Raw genomic sequence first — 19,536 nt, 5'->3', positions numbered from 1 at the left:
TAATGGGCTGTTTCCATGGGTGTGTGTGTGTGTGTGTGTATATATATATATATATATATATATATATTTTTTTTTTTTTTTTGTAGAGTCAAGGTCTTATTATATTGTCCAGGCTGGTCTCAAACTCTTGGCCTCAAGTGATCCTCCCACCTTGGCCTCCCAAAGTGCTGGGATTATAGGCATGAGCCACTATGCCCAGCCATGGTGTTGATGGTGTGGTTTTTTTTCCTGTAAAAATATGTTATGTGCACCTAACTAAATGTGTAGACCCTCAAGGCAAGGCCAACAGAGGAGCAATGGATGAGTTCACTTTACATATTTATTATAGAAATCCCCTTCCAGTGTGGGTAGTGTCTTGGGCCCAGATCCACTGGTACAAAAAGAAAAGTTTAACACCAGGTAAGGGGGGCAGGGGAACCCCCAGCTCCAGAAAGTCACAGATAAGTATTATAGAAAACACAGCTTGTGTGGATTGGTTTAAGTGGTAAATGGAAGGAAAGCCAAAGAAGATGTGACGTGGCCTGTGGCCTGTGGCCAGACATCACCTGAGGATTCTATTGGCATCTACCAGATGCCAGGTTCAACCTCTGCAGCATCCCAGGACACAACACACCCAATGGCTCTGCCCTTTGCCCCTACTGTGGGACCTCCTGACTGGGGATGGTCAGGGTAGAGGCCATAAGCACAGATGGGGATGGGCTCCTTCAGGCATCCCACCCAGACTGCAATCCTTCCAAATGTGGGCAGAGAGCCCTCCTTCTCCAGAACTTCCCTGGTAGGGGTGGCAAGGAGTTCTGTTCACACTGGAGTCTCCTGGCTGCCCCAAATAGGGCCCTGAGACCCTACATGGTCCATTTGGCAGGGGGTGGTTCTGAATGGAACAGGCTGGGCATGGGAACAGGAATGAACCCAACCAGGACAAGGTCACAGTTTCCCTTTTATAAAATGCCTAGTGTTGGGGGAAGACAGCAAATACCTAAATCACAACTGTAAACAGAAATGGAGGAAGGGGCTTAGAGTCCCCTTGACATCATCCCCTTCTTTTAAGCTGGCTGAGCCCCCCCCACCCGTCCCCAGCACAGTGTAAGAGGAGAAGCAGGGTGTCAGACACCTTCTTGGGCCCACAGGGAGCCAGGGGCCTTGGAAGATTAGGTTGGTGCCCACCCAGGACTGAGAGCAACCACACCCCAGGGCTCAGCGAGGTCAGCTGTGTGCTCCCCAGACTGGAGTCATGCCCAGGCCAACAAGGGGCACATCAGAGGGGTCAGACCAGTGTCCCCGGGGTCTGGGGGTCAGAACTGGAGGACTGCTCTCCCTCGAGCGTCAGCTCACTTAAAGGAGCGCTCAGCTCTTGGGGGTACAGGAAGTCCGCGTAGTATCTTTAGAAGGGGTAGCAGGAATCCGGAGGACAGAGCAGGGAAGATGGAGAAGAGAGGAAAAGACAGACAAGACACAGAAAGAGAAAGGAAAAGAGGCTCGTTAAAGAGGTGGAGGCAGGCACAGGACAGCACCCTCAGGCTCCCAAGCATGGGGCATGGAGAAAAGAGGAAGAGAAAGGCAAGGGGCACAAGATGTCCCTTCCTCCTGGCAACTTGCCTTCAAGGCTCATTCTCAGCTGACATGCATTGGTTGCTAAATTATTAAAATTCTTGTAGTGCTTGGTAAAGAACTGATGCTACCAGTGCCCAAGAGCCCCCTCCACCAGGGACCCCTGGACTAACACAGGTCATGCACAGTGCAGTGATCCTGTGCCAGTGCTGCAGCTAGTTTCCTTGTGGTCCAATTCATTAGCTCTCTTGACTAGCTGCTCCCTGGCCTAGGTATCTTCGCCATCTGCCTCAAGAGACCTCTACCCATCAGTAAAAGCACCCCCCGTACCTGCCGGAGACAGGGGGCGCCGTGAAACTCCTCGAGTGTGGGAGCGGCGCCTGGCTGGGGGCCCCGTAGAGCGCCTGGCCCACCTCATAGCAGCGGGTATGGAGGAAGGGTGGGTGTGGTGGGCCCTTGTGGGGGAGCACAGGCCGGCGCTGGGGCCCCACGGCCAGTCCGGAGTTCCGGATGTACCAGTCCCTCAGCCCCTCCAGGGCAAGGTTCTTGTGGCCACTGCGTTCACCAGCCAGGGGGATACGGGTGGGTGGGGGCATCCACAGCATAGGGTTTGGATGCACCTCCGGACCCTCTGCAGCCTCTGGGGGCAGGCCACAGGGCTTGGTGCGGGTGGCACGGGTGTGGGGGTCCTTGCTGCGGAGGAGGGGGCTGCTGCCGTCAGCTGCATACATAGGTGGTGGGCCGGGGAGCATGGCAAGGAGCCCATCCCGGCGGGAAAGGGGTCCTGGGACCTCAGCTGCAGGCAGCAGCTCCCCCCAGCCTGCCCCACTGCCACCGCGGGGCAGGCCCCGGTCCAGGGAATAGTCCAAGAGGAAGTCCCCACATACAGGTGGGAGCCGAGGGGCCCCTCGGGAGGCAGGGGCAGCTGAGCTAGGCCGGGCGGCCCGGGGAGGGTCTGGGGGGCCAGCTGTGCGGGAAGAGAAGGCAAGGGTTGGCTGGGGGTGCTCATACAGCACCTCGCTGCTCTTACAGACCGGGGGGCCGGCAGCAGGGGGAGCCAGAGGGGCAGGCGGGGAGCCGGCTCCCCCACCACCTGCCCGGTCCACTAGCAGGGCCTCAGAGCTGTTGCTGCGTCGAGTGCGAGCTGCGAAGAGGGAGGCCCGATCGGAGACAGGGTCCACACGGGGGAAGCCCATCTGGGAATCCTGGCTGCCAGACCACTGGCGAGAATGGAGGCCTTCGGGTCTGGGGCACAGAGATGGCATAATGGGAATAGGGTCAGAAAAATTAGGCAGATAGCCTGAGTCCCCTCCCTACCCCATCTCTTTCTGAGCCTTCACTTTCACATCTCCAAAACAGGCCCAGGATTAGAAGTTGTGTGTATAAAGGTGTTAGGTAGTGGCATGTAAAGGGCAGCTGAGGTTCTCTTGCTGAAGACTGGGGGCACAGGGGTTGGAAATGTATGGGGAGCTGGGGCTGTTGGTGCCAAGGGAGACATAAATGTGTGTAAGGCTGGAGAGGAACCTCAAGCAGAGGAGGGCCTTACACCTGACCCGTATTCCCCTGCTAAGGCCCTTCTCATGGCTCCCACTGCCTCCAGGATGACCTCCTGGTCCTCACCCCACCATGTGTATGAACCACCCAAACTATCATCCCCACAGCCACCATTTACAGAATGCAAGTCCGATGAGAACAGGAACTTTGTTTTCTAACAGCCTGGGAAAAGCAGGTACTTAATATTTGTTTAAGAAGCAGGACAGTATAGTGGTTAAAAGCATGAAGTCTAGAGTCAAACTTGCCTGGTTCAAACTCCAGGACTTCAGTTCACTAACAAGTTACTTAACCTTTCTGTGCCTCAGTTTCCTCATCTATAAAATGGGAACAACAACAGTACCCGCCTCATAGGGATCTTATGATGATTAAATGAGTGGATGCCATGTAAAGCACTGATTCCTAGCAGGTGGTAGGCACTCAGTACATGTTAACCAGAACTTATTATGCCTTCGTCTTTCAAAGGGAAATATTATTATGCCCATTTCACAAATGAGGAGACAAAGATTGAGAGAAGGGGAATGACTTGTCCAAAATGCATAGAAAAGCCCATACTCAAACTGTGGTGCTTCTGCCCCAAATCCCTACTCCACTTTTCTCCACCAAGACAACTTCTATTCACCATTCAAAGCCCAGCCTCCCATGGCCCACACCTTTTGATAATGTCTTCCTCAGCCCTCTAGTGAGAACTACCGGTTCCCTCCTCTGATTCTCAAACCCACACTCAGATCCCCCTTACTTGCAGAGCTGGGGGCCAGCACCCCGAGTGAGGACAGGGGTGGCAGGCACACTTCGCCCCTCAAAACTGGAGGCACTCCTGGGCAGCGAGCGTGTGGGGCTGGACAGAGACAGGCAGGCCCAGGTGGGAGCCCAGGTTAGAGACTGTATCCACCAGTAAGCCCTCCTGCCAACCCAGGCTCAGGATCCCCTCCCCAGCTCCTGGGGAAGAAAGGGCAGGGGCTCATCCTCACCTGGTGGCGCTGGCCACAGAGTTCCGCCGGCTCTTCAGATCCCCATAAAGATCTGACGGGGGTGGTTTCCATGGGGTTCGCCGCTCAGGGCTCCCCCCAGATACTGCCCGAAGCTGGTCCCAGGCTTTGGGTGGTGAGGGGCGTTCAGCCAGAGAGAAGCAGCCACGGGGTTCCTCTGGGTGAAAGAGAGAAAGTGGGGCAGAATTCAGTGAGAGTAAACCCAGCGCAGGCAGGACAGGATGGGGGCAAAGCAAAGGGTAGGGGCTGGGGAGCAGGGAGGGCACTGGGCCAGGACACAGGCTGAGGAGGACCAAGGCAAAAAGGGTAGGGAAGGGGCTGAAGAGGCAGGGCTGGGATGAGGCTGAGAAGATGGGGCCCACAAAAAATGGGGCAAGACTAAGGTAGAGCTGAAGAAGTAGGGGAGGTGCTGAGCATCAAATGACAGGCTGAGGAGACACATGACAGGGTGGGGACAGGGGTGGAGATAGGAGTCCTCACCATTGTCATGGCTGGCTCCAGACTCTGAGAGGGAACTGCTCTCCGAGTGCAGAACTACATCCTCTGCAGGGGAGAAGGGGAGACCGGGCCTCTCACTCCCAGGCCTGGGTGCTACCTCCTTGTACCACTGGATGACTGCCTCCACTTGGCCTGTCTCTTGCGTGGTCTCCTCCTCACACTGCTCCCTTCTCAAGAATCTGCCTTTCCCTGAGTCCAAGACCATCACAGCTTGGTCCCTGGCTTTCCTGTTGCCTATTTGTCAGTGCCTCACGCCCACTCGTTCCCCCAGCCAGGTTATCACAACTCTCCTTACTGGCTGGGTCCCTTAAGCTCTGCGGATCTCCTAGTCTTCATTGGCTGTTCACCCATCCCACCCCTACCACATCCACTAGCCAGCGCGCACTCTCCCACTCTCACTGGGGGATGCTCACCTTGGCTGAGCTGAGCGAGGCGCATGCCCAGGCAGACTCCCTGCGTGGTGATCACTGCCCCCGTGGACAGTGGCAGTGGCTGGGGCGGCGGAAGCACTGGGAGGCCAAGGTAGGCCCGGACGTCCCCAAGCTGCTCCTCCAGTTCATGCAGCCTCCGCAGTGCATCTGCCTGGACCTGGCGCCGGCGCCGGCGCTGCTCAGCGCTCAGCTCAGGGGCCAGGGCCAGGCGGCGGGCAGCTGCTGTGATCTGCTGCTGCACTGACACCTCGCGCTCTAGGGCGTCAAGAGCCAGCTCCTGTGGGGTCCACCCAAGAGGTGTGGGACAGGACCAAATGTTGGAAATGACCAAGCACAGGGACCAGGCAGTGGCCTGGAGGTAGGCCTGCTCTTCCTGAGGGCAGGCCTAACCACCTAGGGGTGGAGCTTATTCATCCTCTGGGGCCAGGGGCCATCTGGATTAGGGGCTGGGCCTGATCATCTTCTTGAGGGCTGAAGCCTCTTGAGGGCTGAAGCTGTCCCTCACAGAGGGAACAGCATCCGCCCTCAGAGCAAGAACTCACCCCTCAAAGCCTTCTCTTCTCATCTTAGCCTCTCCCTCCCCTGTCTGTAACCTTCCCTCTCCCATATTTCCCTCCAGGCTCATCCCCTGTACCTGTCCCCTCTCCCCACCATCTTGCTCCCCACACCCATCTACTCACCTCAGCAGGGCACAAGGAGTGGTGTGCTGGGTTGGGATGTGGTGGAGGGTAGGCACGGGCTGCAGGAGGCCGTCGTCGGACCAACTGGGGTCGTTCACCAGGCTCTAGCGGGCACTCGGGGGGCAGCTGGCCAGTTAGCTCCTGTAGGGGGCAGAGGTCAGAGACTACCAAGGGTTGGTTGGAGGATGGGGTAAAGCAGTGATGATCCCAGAAGCTACAGAAGTCCTGCTAGGGGCCTGGCCCTGCTCAGCACCCCATGCACAATATTCTCTTCCTCCTCCCAATATCTTAACCAGGCAGGTATGCAGTGTAGACTCTCAGTCCCTCGGTGGCCCGAACCCATGGGGCAGTTGCTGTGGGAGGCAGGGAGACCTGCTTTGGAATCCAGAATATTTTAGTTTTTATAAAGGCCATGCAGTCTACATACTGCATATTACATAAAACTCCCTTCAGGGTCTGGGGCCACATGGTCTGAGCCACATTATTATTTCTGGCAAACCATGTGGACAGTCACAGTAAGAGGAGTAAATCAAACCTATAAATCATCCCATGTCAGCTCAGGGCAGGTTTTCCTGCCAAATTTTGGAGATAACTTTTGTTTTTTGAGATATTTGGATTTCAAATTGTTGATAGGGGATTGTGAGCCTGTATTACCATATTTCATTGATTCTAAGACATCTAAGCTGAGGTTTAAGGACATAGAGGGTGACAGGGAATCTACAGCCCAGATAGATGGTTCAGCAATTGCTACCAAAGTTTGCCTATCTGGGGGCCCCAGCTCCTCACCCACCACCTGACACCCCCAGGACCAGGCCCTCACCGCCTCCTGAAGACACACTTTGCGAAGCTCCTGAAGTTTCAGGCTCAGGGCCTCCTGCAGGGCTCGCTGCCGGTCAAGCAGTCCCCGTAGACGCTCTGACTTCACCTGGGGGGCAGCCTCTCCGAACAGGGCAGCTGGACACAGAGAAAGCAAAGATCAGTGAGACAGCCGGGCCACCATGGAGCAGCCACAGGGCCAGCACCAACCCTCCCCAAGTGGGCAGCTAGTGACTCAGAGCAGAGGAGGAGGCAGCAGGAGGGGGACCAGTCACCGACCTGGGGCACTGAAGGTAGGAGAGCTGATCAGCTGACCTTTGACTTCCATCTTGGTGCTGTCGAGAGGCTGTGGCTGGTGGCTGGAGACGATCTGGCAGTGACACACAGAAGCCATTAACAAAGCACATCCCGTGACACCCCAATCCCTAGGCCTTCCCAGCTTCCCACGCCCCAGCTAGGAATAAGGGGTACCCTAGGCCCCACCCACCTACCAGATCTTCCCTCTCAGAATGTGTGTGGAAGTCTGGACCCCCTTGGCCCTGGTACCTTGGTTCCCTTCCCATTGAGTGGAAGCACAGCAAGTGGGGAGCTGGGCGGACTTACAACGCCTCCTCAGAGGCCCATGGGCCACAGCCAGAAGTCTTGCCTGGGGAGAAAGAATTAATGGTAACAGATTCAACCAACTGTAATAACAGTGGGAACTTATTAAACACTTGGGTGCCCAGAACAGTTACCTACTATGCCACATTTAATCTTCACAACCACCCAGGAGTACTGTTACTCCAATTTTAGAGATGAGAAGAAAGCACAGAATAACTTGCCCACAGCCAAGGACACTGCCCAGGCCCACCCCTCTGGCCCTACACTCTTAGGGTAGAGCTAACTACCCTACTGGTAGACCAGTCCGTCAGGTCTCAGGGCCCTTGGGCAGGCTACGGCTGCTTTTTGAAGTGCTTTCTTCAACCTCTCATCACCCCAGCCCATGCTTCTCACTTATCATCCTGGGGCTCAAATGTCACTTCCAGAGGTGAGCTCCTGTCCTCTCACAATTGCCATCCAACAAGAGATTGTGCCTCCCCTATATATCCATGAAGACAGGAAACGTTATCTGTCCCATTTTCATCAGTATCACCAGCGCCTTGAACACTGCTACACACATAAGTGCTCAATGAATGTCGGATGGCTGAATGAATAAATGACTGAGTAAATGAATGACAAGGTGGCAGAGCCAGTGTTCAAGCCCAGATTGTCCCAACTCCATCCTGCAGCCCTGGTGCAACAAGGAGAGTGTTTGCTTGACCCCAGGGTCCCTCCAGCCCCCTCTCCCCACCCCAGCCTGTCTGGAGACTAATATAGAGAAGTCACTCTGCCAGGATTTGTGAGAAGCAAAGTCCATAACTGCAGATAACAAACCACCTGCCTCCTGCCTCCTCTGCCCCCACACGGCCTGGCTGCCCATGGAGCCTGCCTTGGCTGGCCTCCAGCTCTGCCCTCGTCCCCTCCTCTGGAGTTTGCTCCCTCCCTCCCACATCCTGCTCAGTCCCCAGCTGGGCAGCCTGGTGACATCACCTCCCACCACCTGGCCTAACCTCAGTGGTAGGTGACTGGAAAGGCCTCATGGGGCCACAATGTTCCCATCCCTGAAATCCAGTTTGTCATGACATGGTAGCCTGGTGTCAGGAAGATCCAGACAACCAAGGAGGTATGGGATCAAGCCCCTTCCCCACCTATATACTGTGGGATGTGGCTAAGCTGCCTATAGTGCCACCAGTTTCTCTGCATTCCTTCTACCTGCCTTACAAGGACTGTACCCCTCCCTTGAAGCAATGGTCCCCTGTCCTCACCATAAAGGGTAGGAGTCAGTCCCTAAAGCCTCTGACAAATCCAGGCCCCAGTGTGTACTTTGCAGAGGCACTCACAAGCCCAACTGTCTAAGGGCCGATGTTTCCCAGCACAGCAGAGTTTCCTCGGCGTCCCAGTTCAGCCTCCTCTGCCCCTTGGCTCCTGGTGCTCCTACTTGCCCAATCCCCATTTGAGTTTGGGGAACTCTTGCAGGGCTCCCCGGAAACTTCTTCCACACCAGTAGGAACCCAAATCCTCCCTGATGGGCCCATTTGCCAGGATTGGTCCCACATCCCACACTGGGCTACCTCAATCCTTCCTTCTCTGGGAGCTCAGGGCATCATGGAAGTCAACACAGGGTCCAGACAGGAACCCTGACTCCTTCCTGTCAGCTTGACCTCGGGAACATAGCTAGGGCATGAGTCATGGGGTTACTAGGCAGGCTAAACACAGGGTCAATGCCCCACACCTCCACACCCAGTTCCCAAACCTCTGCCTCTGCTCACCAGCCCTCTACACACTTGTCTTGGGACCCAGGCTGCCCTGTTCCCACCCAGAGGTGGTGAGAAGTGGATCCCAGCAACCCCCTCCTCAATACACTCCCACCCTGCCCCAGGTCTCCCCACAGTGACCCTATGGCCCTGTCCTGTCCCCAGAATGGGCTGTGGCAGGAGAGCTGCAGAGGGCACCCCGCCATACCCAGAGGCAAGCCCAGCAGGTTTTTCAGGTCTACCCTTCTGACACCACAGCTGAGAAAGAAATTCCTGGCTGTAATGACTGTTTACAACCAAGATACCTCACCTGGGTGGCACCCCAACACTGTTAGAGGGGGGCCGCCTTTTCACATCCAGCATTACTGGAACAAATACAAACTCTCAATGTCTGGACTATCCCCTCCTCCCCTGGAATCCCCCCTGCCCCACTTGTTCCACTCTAGTGAACAAATGGGGGATAGGCAGGCAGGTGCCTGGGCAATGATTTCTCAGTAGTCCAGCCTGGCCTTCCCTGGGGGTCTGGGCCCTGGGTAGAGACTACTCTTACAGGGGGAAACCGGAGGAGAGGAAGTTGGAGGGTGGAGTAGGGAAGGGGGGACTAGTGCTTCTCTTTCCCCCATCCCTCCTTGTCCATTTCCAGCTAGGAATCAGCTTTGTGCCAGCAAAGGAAATTGGACATTTTGGGCTTCGCCCCTCTACTCAGGCCCTCCTTCCTTGCTGTACCCTCCCTGCCCTTCCCCACATTGCTGATGTACCTCTACCACAGACCTGGCTCTCTCCCAAAGGGAACTTCAGTACACTCTATCCCAGTCCTCCAGGGCCCTCCTCCCCCATGCCCCTGGGCCCACTGCTCCCAGCTGCTCACCAATACCAGACAGTGCTGGGGGCAGCCTCAGGTACCTCGGAAAAATAGTTGTCTCAACCAGGCCCTGGCTCGGCTGGTAGTGGCAGTGAGCAGCAGTGGCAGATGCCTTGGCCACATCCCACTAGGTAATGGCCCAACCTACCTGGCCAAGAACTGGGCGGCCCATACCTTTTAACCCTTGCCTGCCTGCCACCAGGGCTAGGGCCACCCCTGGGGGCAGTCTCTGGGCCAGGTGGCCTCAGGGTGCCCAGCAAGGCCAAGAAAAGAGCCTGGAACTCCCTCCGCACCCCACAGACTTAGCAGAGAACTGGGGAAGAAGAGCTAAGAGTTGTGGGAGTAGCAGCTGCCTCTTCTGCTACCCAAATTTCCAGAGGGTTAGACCCTGCCCACCCAAGGGCATAACCCTAGAGCTGAGGGGAAGGGGATCTGGGGAGCGTGAAGCATGCAGGAGGCAGAGGGTGTAAATCTGGTTTGTGTCTCTTAGCAGCCTATCACATTCCTTAGGCCCCTACCCTTTCCTCTCAGGGCAAGGCACAGGGGGTGGGACAAGGTCTTAAGGCAATTCCCACCCTCATTGAGGTAATAGTTTCCCAGGTTGGGAACAGAGGAAGTTGACTTTTCCAAAGAGAGGCCAGGTCTTAAGACCCCACCAACTTCTGCAGCTCCAGAAGAAATAATCCCAGTAAACCGACCATAAATTACGCCCTACAAAACATTCATGTGTTTTAACCCCTCTTGGTCCCCACAAACATGGGAGGATGGCACATACTGAACCTACTCATAGCCATTTTATAGATGTGGAAGCTGAGGCTTGGAGAGGTGAAGAGGCCTAATTCAGATCACAGTGGAATCAGAACTGAGCAGGGGGGAGCTGGGTCCTGAGTTGGAGGCTGACCGAGGCTACTCCTGCAAGGGAGGAGGAGGAGGAGGAGGAGGGAAGGGGGCTCATGCTTCTTCACATCCATGCTGGGACTCCCCCATTCCCCTCCTCAGCCAGGAGTCAGGCTTCATGCCAAACAAGGAAATTGAGGGCTCCGAGTCCCTACAGTGTACTATTTCTCCCCACAACACCACCTGGGCCCTAAGCCTATGACCGCACACAACACACATCCTGTGCTCCATTTGGGACCATCTGCTCTGTGACCTCAGGGCCCAGGCCCCTGCTGCAGCCCAAGCCATGACGTGAAAGAGCAGAGCGATAAGGAAAGCTCTTTCCGTGCTTGGCAGGTGGGCCAAGCCTAGAAAGAAGCTCCTTCTGTATCGATGCCCCAAACGCATGCTAGCCAGGCTTCCCACCATCCCTGCCCACCTCTCTTCCTGGGTGTGAGATTTCCAGCAAGGGACACAAAGGCCTCTTTCATCACCCTCCCCCTTCCCCTCCTTTGCTGCCTGGGGCTGGTGGAGGTGGCAGCAGCAAGGTGGGTAGCTGGGTGTCGGTGGGGAGTGTCTTCTCAGCCGTGGCCTCTCCCCTCTCTTGTGGGCCACCGAGGATGTTGGGAAAAGGGATATTTATAAAATCAGAGGGACAAGAGGGACAAGAGACTCTGGCTGGCAATGTGGATTGAATCTCAAAGCTTAGGTTTCCTCTTCTGTAAAATGGGTAAAAGGTGGTTATGAGACAATGGAAGCCAAAGTAACTTTGGAAAGCTTTTTTTTTTTTTTTCATTTTTTTTTTTAGCCAGTCAAATTTAGCAGTGGGGGGCTGAATACCAACTTTAGTGACACTAATGTGTTTTTTGTTTGTTTGTTTTTTGTGGGGTTTTTTTTTGAGACAGAGTCTTACTTTGTTGCCCAGGCTAGAGTGAGTGCCGTGGCGTCAGCCTAGCTCACAGCAACCTCAAACTCCTGGGCTCAAGCAATCCTGCTGCCTCAGCCTCCCGAGTAGCTGGGACTACAGGCATGCGCCACCACGCCTGGCTAATTTTTTCTATATATATTAGTTGGCCAATTAATTTCTTTCTATTTATAGTAGAGATGGGATCTCACTCTTGCTCAGGTTGGTTTCGAACTCCTAAGCTCGAACAAACCGCCCACCTCGGCCTCCCAGAGTGCTAGGATTAGAGGCGTGAGCCACTGAACCCGGCCTAGTGACACTAATGTTAATAAGTTCTGATAACCCACTACCATCGGACCAGCCAAGAAAGCTTTTCAAATTGTAAGGAAACTGGCCAGGCGCAGTGGCTTATGTCTGTTATCCTAGAACTTTGTAAGGCCAAGACAGGAGGATCACTTGAGGCCAGGAGTTTGAGACCAGCCTGGGCAACATAGTGAGAACTGGTCTCTACAAAAAAATAGAAAAATTAGCCAGGTGTAGTGGCCCATGCCTGTAGTCCCAGCTACTCAGGAGGCTGAGGCAGAAATCTGAGGTTGAGGTTGCAGTGAGCTATGATAATGCCACTATACTCTAGTCCAGGCAACAGAGCAAGACCCTGTCTCAAAAAAAAAAAAAAAAAAAAAAAAGTGCAAGGAAACTCACAGCATGTCATTAATGGCTGTTAATAACAACAATAATAAACTCACACAGAGGTGGGCTGGTATGGAGGTCAGTGGGGAAGAGCAAATAACGGGACCTCCTGGGCCAGGCAGACAAGCCAGGCAGAGTCACCCACACACATCATTGCCCTGGTCCTCAACTCTTAACAGCCAACCTCTAAGACAATCCAATGTCTAAGCCCTACCCCAGCCAAGTCCTGAGCCTCACATGGCCCTGCATGGCTAGTAAATCCCTGAGTCTGGGATTCAACACAGCTCTGCCACTTACTGCTTATGTGACTGCTTGGACAAGTCACTTAACCTCTCTGTGCCTCAATGTCCTCATCTATAAAATGCGGATAATAATAACAGCACATACCTCACAGGGTTGTTGTGAGTATTAAATGAGTAAATACATTTTTTATTTTTATTTTTATTTATTTATTTTTTTAGACAGAGTCTCACTCTATTGCCTTGGGTAGAGTGCCGTGGCGTCAGCCTAGCTCACAGCAACCTCAAACTCCTGGGCTCAAGCAATCCTCCTGCCTCGGCCTCCCAGAGTGCTAGGATTACAGGCATGAGCCACCACCGACCCAGTTAATACATTTAAAGCTTGCATAGGACAGGCCCTCAGTAAGTGTTCAAAACGTGCTTGCTGTCATAATCACAAGTATCCCTCCCCCTGTGAACCAAAGAATCAAATAGATACATTTGGATACATTTTTTTTGAAGACAGAGTTGGTCTCCCTCAGCCTCACCTGACACATTTGAAACAGAGCTATTTTCTTTTTTTTTTTTTTTTTTTTTTTTTTACTCGGACATAGGCTGGCCGATGAAACAGAGCTATTTTCTATCAGATAATTGTCTGAATTCTCACTATCCAAAATCAGAAACTAGGCCGGGCACGGTGGCTCAAGCCTGTAATCCTAGCACTCTGGGAGGCTGAGGAGGGCGGATTGCTAGAGGTCAGGAGTTCGAAACCAGCCTGAGCAAGAGCGAGACCCCGTCTCTACTATAAATAGAAAGAAATTCATTAGCCAACTAGTACATATAGAAAAAATTAGCCGGGCATGGTGGTGCATGCCTGTAGTTCCAGCTACTCGGGAGGCTGAGGCAGTAGGATTGCTTGAGCCCAGGAGTTGGAGGTGGCTGTGAGCTAGGCTGATGCCACGGCACTCACTCTAGCCTGGCAACAAAGCGAGACTCTATCTCAAAAAAAACAAAAACAAAAACAAAAACAAAAAAACAAAATCAGAAACTAAATGTATTCAGATGCATTTTTGAAACACAGCTGGTATCTCTCGACCTCCAAACCTGCCCTACTTATTATCCAGACATGGGACCCTCCCTATTGTCAAACATGACATATTTGAAACAGAACTGTTTTTCCTAGTTATCCGATCTCTTTCCTACTCAAAATAAAAATGCAGGAACCAGGCCGGGCGCTGTGGCTCACGCCTGTAATCCTAGCTCTTGGGAGGCCGAGGCGGGCGGATTGCTCAAGGTCAGGAGTTCAAAACCAGCCTAAGCAAGAGCGAGACCCCGTCTCTACTATAAATAGAAAGAAATTAATTGGCCAACTGATATATATATAAAAAAAAAAAATTAGCCGGGCATGGTGGCGCATGCCTGTAGTCCCAGCTACCCGGGAGGCTGAGGCAGAAGGATCACTGGAGCCCAGGAGTTTGAGGTTGCTGTGAGCTAGGCTGACGCCACGGCACTCACTCTAGCCTGGGCAACAAAGCGAGACTCTGTCTCAAAAAAAAAAAAAAAATGCAGGAACCAAATACATTCAGATAAACTGTCTGAACTCTCGCTATCTAAATGCAGGAACTGAATGGATTTAGATACATTTTTGGGATAGAACAGGTATCACTCACTCTTGAGCTTTCCTTATACACCAGGCGATATGCAAAAAGCAAGTATATTTACACAACAGGGTACCTTCACTATCCCACCTCTTGTCCCTGAAGTTCATGAAAGCTAATGGATTTGGATATACTTTTGAGTTAGAGTCATCATTCTTCATAATCTGAAATTTCCCTACTTCCTAAGTAAAATGAGAAAACAAACTACCCTCAGATAACTTGGTGTGTTTCACTGTCTAAACTTCCAGAATTCTCCCTCTCAGAACTCAGGTACCAAATAGATTGGGACAGTGAGGAATGCTTCTGTTGTTATTAATAGGTTTGGATAAATAAGATGGATCTGGTATCTCATTATTCAAACTCACTATGCTGTGTGAGAAATGCAGGAACAAAACATAATTAAATAACACATTACCCCTCACTATCCAAATTCTCCCCATCTACCCTCAAAATCAATGAGATTCAGACAAGGGAATCTGCATTAATATTGTTTTTATTGCTACTACTACTAGATGAACCTGATTCTAACATCCAGTGACCACCTGCCCCCTGCCCTAGACCAGTCCCCAGAGGTGGGGTGGACTTAGCACCAGGATTTTATTGCTTACTTTGGAAAGAAAGGGGGATAAAACCCTGCCCTCATCCCTCCTCTACCAAGTTCTGAAGCCTCTGGCCTAGAACAGACTTTCATTCAGGCAGGAAAGAAGGGATCATGCGAGGGTGCAATGGCTCACACCTGTAATCCTAGCACTCTGGGAGGCAGAGGCAGGAGGCTTGCTTGAGGTCAGGAGTTCAAGACCAGCCTGGGCAAGAGCGAGACCCCATTTATACTAAAAATAGAAAAATTAGCTGGCCATCATGGCACATGCCTGCAGTCTCAGCTACTTGGGAGGCTGAGGCAGGAGGATCACTTGAGCCCAGGAGTTTGAGGTTGCAGTGAGCTACGATGACTCCACTGCACTCAACCAGGGACAACGGAGCAAGACTCTGTCTCAAAAAAAACCCCACAAAAAACAAAAAACAAAAAGATGGGATCATACACCTAGGATCAACACCAGGAGATGGGGGTAACATGACCTAGAAGATTCATACATACCCCTGGGTCCCCCATCCCTTCATAGCAAGGTTGGAAACATGAACCAGACCTCCTAGACTCCCAGAAAGTCACTGAATAATTTAGTTTATTCTTTCACACTAGGGGAGGGCAGGGGCATAGGAACAGTTCCATGCCCTCCTGGGGCAGGAAGAGAAATGCAAGCTCTATGTGAGATCACTAGGGTGGGGGTGGGGGAAATCACATACAAAACCAACCATCAGCCACACAGGGCACGCAAGGCTGCTTGCTCTTGCTAAGAGAAGCATATGGGGATGTATTTCAGAGGCCCTCGGAACAGCTGAACCTTCAAGTTCAGGGGCAGGGTATAACGGGACCCCTGTCCTGAACTCAGAAAGGATGGAAAGTGGGTGTTAGGAAGGAGAAAGATCTGAACACAGTGGAGGGGCATGGAAAGGGATAGAACAGGGACCTGGGGTTGGGATAGGAAGAAGCGACAGGACAGGAAGGAGTGTAGGGAGCAAGACAGAATCAGAGTCATTGTAGGATGGAGGTCAAGAGGCAGGACAGGGAATGAGCCAGGACACTGGCCAGGAGATGGGATGAAATGAGGTTCAGGACAGGGGTCAGAGAAAAAGTACAAGAAAGAAACAAAACAGAAGGGTAGGAGTCAGGGTCAATATAGAACTGTAGCCAGGAGACATGACTGGGGCAGGCCAAGCCAGTGGTGAAGGGAGGGGATAGGGAAAAGGACAGGTTCAGGATGGAGGTCAGGAACAGGAAAAGACCAGGACAGAATGAGGATGGTGACAGGGCAAGAAAAGAGGGAAAATCAGGACAGGGTTTGGGACAGGGACAGGGCAAGAGATAGAAGAGGATATTTAAAGGTGGTGAGCCAGGATGGAGATCAGGAGTCAGGAAAGGGACCAGAGAATAGTACAGGGTGGGGAGAAAGTACAGAAGTCAGAGGTGAGGAATCAGGACAGAACTGGATCACACTGGGGTTGAGGGACAGGACATGACTGCAAGAGATTCAGAGATTAGACAGGAATTTAGGGAACAGACAGGTCAGGTGTCAGGACAGAAACTGGGGTCTATGTTGGACAACAGGACAGGGCAAGATGCTTCAGAGATAGGACAGGGTCAGGCCAGGATCTGGGGTCAGGTCAAGGATCCTGAGGACAGAACTGGATGGGGATTTGGGATCAGGTCTGGGTTTAGGGGGACAAAACAGGGTTAAAGGCTGGGCGCTGGTGGCTCATGCCTGTAATCCTAGCACTCTGGAAGGCCGAGACAGGCGGATTGCTCGAGGTCAGGAGTTCAAAACCAGCCTGAGCAAGAGCGAGACCCCGTCTCTACTATAAATAGAAAGAAATTCATTGGCCAACTAATACATATAGAAAATATTAGCCGGGCATGGTGGCGCATGCCTGTAGTCCCAGCTAGCTACTCAGGAGGCTGAGGCAGCAGGATTGCTTGAGTCCAGGAGTTTGAGGTTGCTGTGAGCTAGACTGACGCCATGGCACTTTAGCCCGGGCAACAAAGCGAGACTCTGTCTCAAAAAACAAACAAACAAACAAACAAACAAAACAGGGTTAAAGATCACACCAGGTCAGAATATGATTAGGTCAGAGGTCAGACCAAGGGTCCTGAGGCCAAGGCTGGCAGGGGTTGGAGGTTTAAAAAAGATGTAGTTAGGTCAGGGGTTAAGCCACCAGGTCAGAGATTGTGGGTGCGCGCTAAGGTACAGCTTCCTTGGCGTTTCCCGGCCCTCACCCCGCCCTGTCTTCTCCCTTCCTCCCCAGAAGGGGTTGTTACTCACGGACTGCCGGGCTGGTGTCTCGCCACACCTCGGTGTAGGCGGGGTCGCCGTAGATCTGCAGGGGTAGTGGGCGCGCCCCTCCCTCGCTGCGCCCTGCTCATCCCCAGGCGGGCGCCTACTCCCCTTCCGCGCCCTGCCCGTGGGCCGCGCTTGGCTGCGCGACCGTTAGCCTTGGGCCAGACTGGGGGCGCGGGGAAGGTGGAAGAGGAACGCAGGTCGCGCCGCGGGCTATGGACCTCCGCCCCTCACCTTTAACTCGTGCCCCCCTGCTCCCGGGTGCACTGTCACCTCCGCTGCTGAGCCGAGCCTGAGGAGGGTTGGGGGACGGGGGGTGGGGGGGCGGGGGGGCGGGGCGCGAGACCACAGCAGCGGCGGAGGCGAAGTGCGCAGGCGCCAGTTCAGGCCTTTGATTTTCCTGCCCTGGGAGCTAACTAGCTGGGAGAGCGTGCGCACACGCACAAGCTTTCTTGAGAGCGGTGGAGCCTTGCTACGCCGAGGCCACGCCCCCTCAGTGAGCAGACTGGTGTCCCTCACCCCAAATCACCCAGGCAGTACCACCAACTGATCTCTGTACACCGTCACTACAACTCTGAACTCCACCAAGTAGCCTCTGTGTTATTCCTCAAATGCACCCCAAACCACCCTCAATCCCCAAAAGTATATCTCCAAACGACTGTCCATTGATCCCAAGCAGCACCTCCAATCCACCTTTCATGAACAGACACCCAAGCTACACCAATAAAACACTATTGACCTCCAAGCTGTGCTCACATCACACTATATTGACCCCAAACTATACCCCTAAATTACCCTCCATGGGCATCAAAATCGCACCCAAAAAGATTATCCATAGACCCCTCCCAATGCACCCTAAACCACTCTCCATCGAATTCCCAAATCACTCTGCATTTATCTCTGAATTTCAACTTCCAAATCACCTTCCATCATCCCCCAAATTGTAACCCCCAATTACTGTCTGTTGGGCCAGTTGTAGTGACTCACACCTGTAATCCTAGCACTCTGGAAGACCAAGGCAGGAGGATCACTTCAGCCCAGGAGTTTGAGGTTGCACTGAGCTATAATGATGACACTGCACTCAACCAGGGACAATGGAGTGAGATTCTGTCTCAAAACAAACAAACAAGAAACAACAATTGTCTGTTGATCCCAAGGAGTACCTCCAATCCACCCTCCATGGACACCCAAGCTCTGTACCAATAAACTACTTTCCATTACCCCCAAGTTGTTCCCCAAAACCATCTGCAATTAGCCCTGAAACCATTAACCTCCAAACAGCACTTCCAAATCACCCTCTATCTACCTCCAATATACACCCCAAACACTCTCCATTGACTCCAAACCACTCTCCATGTACCCTTCAAACCACACAAAATGACTCTCCAAAAGCCCCCAACACCACCCTAAACATTTCCAACTATCCTCAATGTGGGCCTCAACTACACCTCAAATAAATTCCAGTGGTCACCCTCTACCCCAAACCATGTTCCATGGACCCCTCCCACCAAACCACCTTCCACTGACCTCCCTTCCTATCCCCACAAAACTACCTTTCAACAGCCCCTATCATTATCTCATATATCCCAACTACACTTTCTGTGATTTCCCAACTGCAATTCAAACCACCTTCCAACACCCTCTATACCTCCAAACTACACTCCACTGACCCAAACTGCACCCCAAACCACTCTTCAACAGTCCTCAACTATACTTCCAAATAACTAGTATCTTGCTATACTTACCCAATCAAACCCCCAAATCATACTCCAGTGGCCCAAAATGTGTCCTCCAAACTCTCCGTTGATTCTTACCTGCACCCAAATCATAATTCAGTGACCCAAAGTACAAATCACTTTCCAATGGCCCACCCTTTCTTTCTTTCTTTCTTTCTTTCTTTCTTTCTTTCTTTCTTTCTTTCTTTCTTTCTTTCTTTCTTTCTTTCTTTCTTTCTTTCTTTCTTTCTTTCTCTCTTTCTCTCTTTCTCTCTTTCTTTCTCTCTTTCTTTCTCTCTTTCTTTTCTCTCTTTCTTTTCTCTCTTTCTTTTCTCTCTTTCTCTCTCTTGTGTATTTTGTATTTTTTTTTTTTGAGATAGAGTCTCACTTTGTTGCCCAGGCTAGATTGAGTGTCGTGGCGTCAGCCTAGCTCACAGCAACCTCAAACTCCTGGACTCAAACAATCCTCCTGCCTCAGCCTCTCAAGTAGCTGGGACTACAGGCATGTGCCACCATGCCCGGCTAATTTTTTCTATATATATTAGTTGGCCAATTAATTTCTTTCTATTTATAGTAGAGACGGGGTCTCGCTCTTGCTCAGGCTGGTTTCGAACTCCTGACCTCGAGCAATCCGCCTGCCTCAGCCTCCCAGAGTGCTAGGATTACAGGCGTGAGCCACTGCGCCCAGCCCCAATGGCCATTTCTTGAAACAACTTAATTGAGATGTAATTTATGTACCATAAAATTCACTCATATTTAAGTGTGCAATTCAACAATTACACACTTAAATAAATTTACCAAAGTGTTCAACAATCACCATAACCCAGTTTTAGAGCATTTTCATCACCCGAGTAAGATCCTTCATGCATGAATACA

At 52.3% G+C, this 19,536-nt stretch overlaps 1 protein-coding gene across 4 annotated transcripts; it reads right to left on the bottom strand.

Moving 5' to 3' along the window:
- Window positions 1–301: 301 nt before the first annotated feature.
- Window positions 302–17,231, bottom strand: CCDC120 (coiled-coil domain containing 120). Of its 4 annotated transcripts, none has more exons than XM_075999501.1 (10): window positions 16,931–17,231; window positions 7,060–7,159; window positions 6,793–6,883; window positions 6,518–6,651; window positions 5,698–5,838; window positions 5,000–5,294; window positions 4,569–4,631; window positions 4,071–4,245; window positions 3,839–3,937; window positions 302–2,793 (listed from the first exon to the last, which is right to left on the bottom strand). In XM_075999501.1, exons 3-10 carry the CDS (start codon window positions 6,839–6,841, stop codon window positions 1,857–1,859), a joined length of 1,893 nt encoding a protein of 630 aa, XP_075855616.1. In that variant the 5' UTR covers window positions 6,842–6,883; window positions 7,060–7,159; window positions 16,931–17,231; the 3' UTR covers window positions 302–1,856. The 4 variants fall into 4 exon arrangements, with proteins under 4 accessions (XP_075855616.1, XP_075855615.1, XP_075855614.1 ...); XM_075999500.1 differs by lacking the exon at window positions 16,931–17,231 and adding an exon at window positions 9,750–9,826; XM_075999499.1 differs by lacking the exon at window positions 16,931–17,231 and adding an exon at window positions 9,715–9,823.
- Between the last annotated feature and the right edge of the window lie 2,305 nt (window positions 17,232–19,536).

This window comes from Microcebus murinus, chromosome X (assembly GCF_040939455.1).
Source record: "Microcebus murinus isolate Inina chromosome X, M.murinus_Inina_mat1.0, whole genome shotgun sequence".
Classification (NCBI taxonomy): domain Eukaryota; kingdom Metazoa; phylum Chordata; class Mammalia; order Primates; family Cheirogaleidae; genus Microcebus; species Microcebus murinus.
Note: the sequence above shows the minus strand (reverse complement) of the source record. Positions and strands in the feature narration are given on the sequence as shown.

Coding starts and splice junctions, on each gene's coding strand:
- CCDC120 (XM_012738129.2), bottom strand. CDS start 6,841: ATGGAAGTCAAAGGTCAGCTGATCAGCTCTCCTACCTTCAGTGCCCCA. Junction 5,839..6,517: donor AAGTGTGTCTTCAGGAGGCG/GTGAGGGCCTGG, acceptor TGCCCCCTACAG/GAGCTAACTGGCCAGCTGCC. Junction 1,380..1,878: donor GCGCCCCCTGTCTCCGGCAG/GTACGGGGGGTG, acceptor CCCCTTCTAAAG/ATACTACGCGGACTTCCTGT.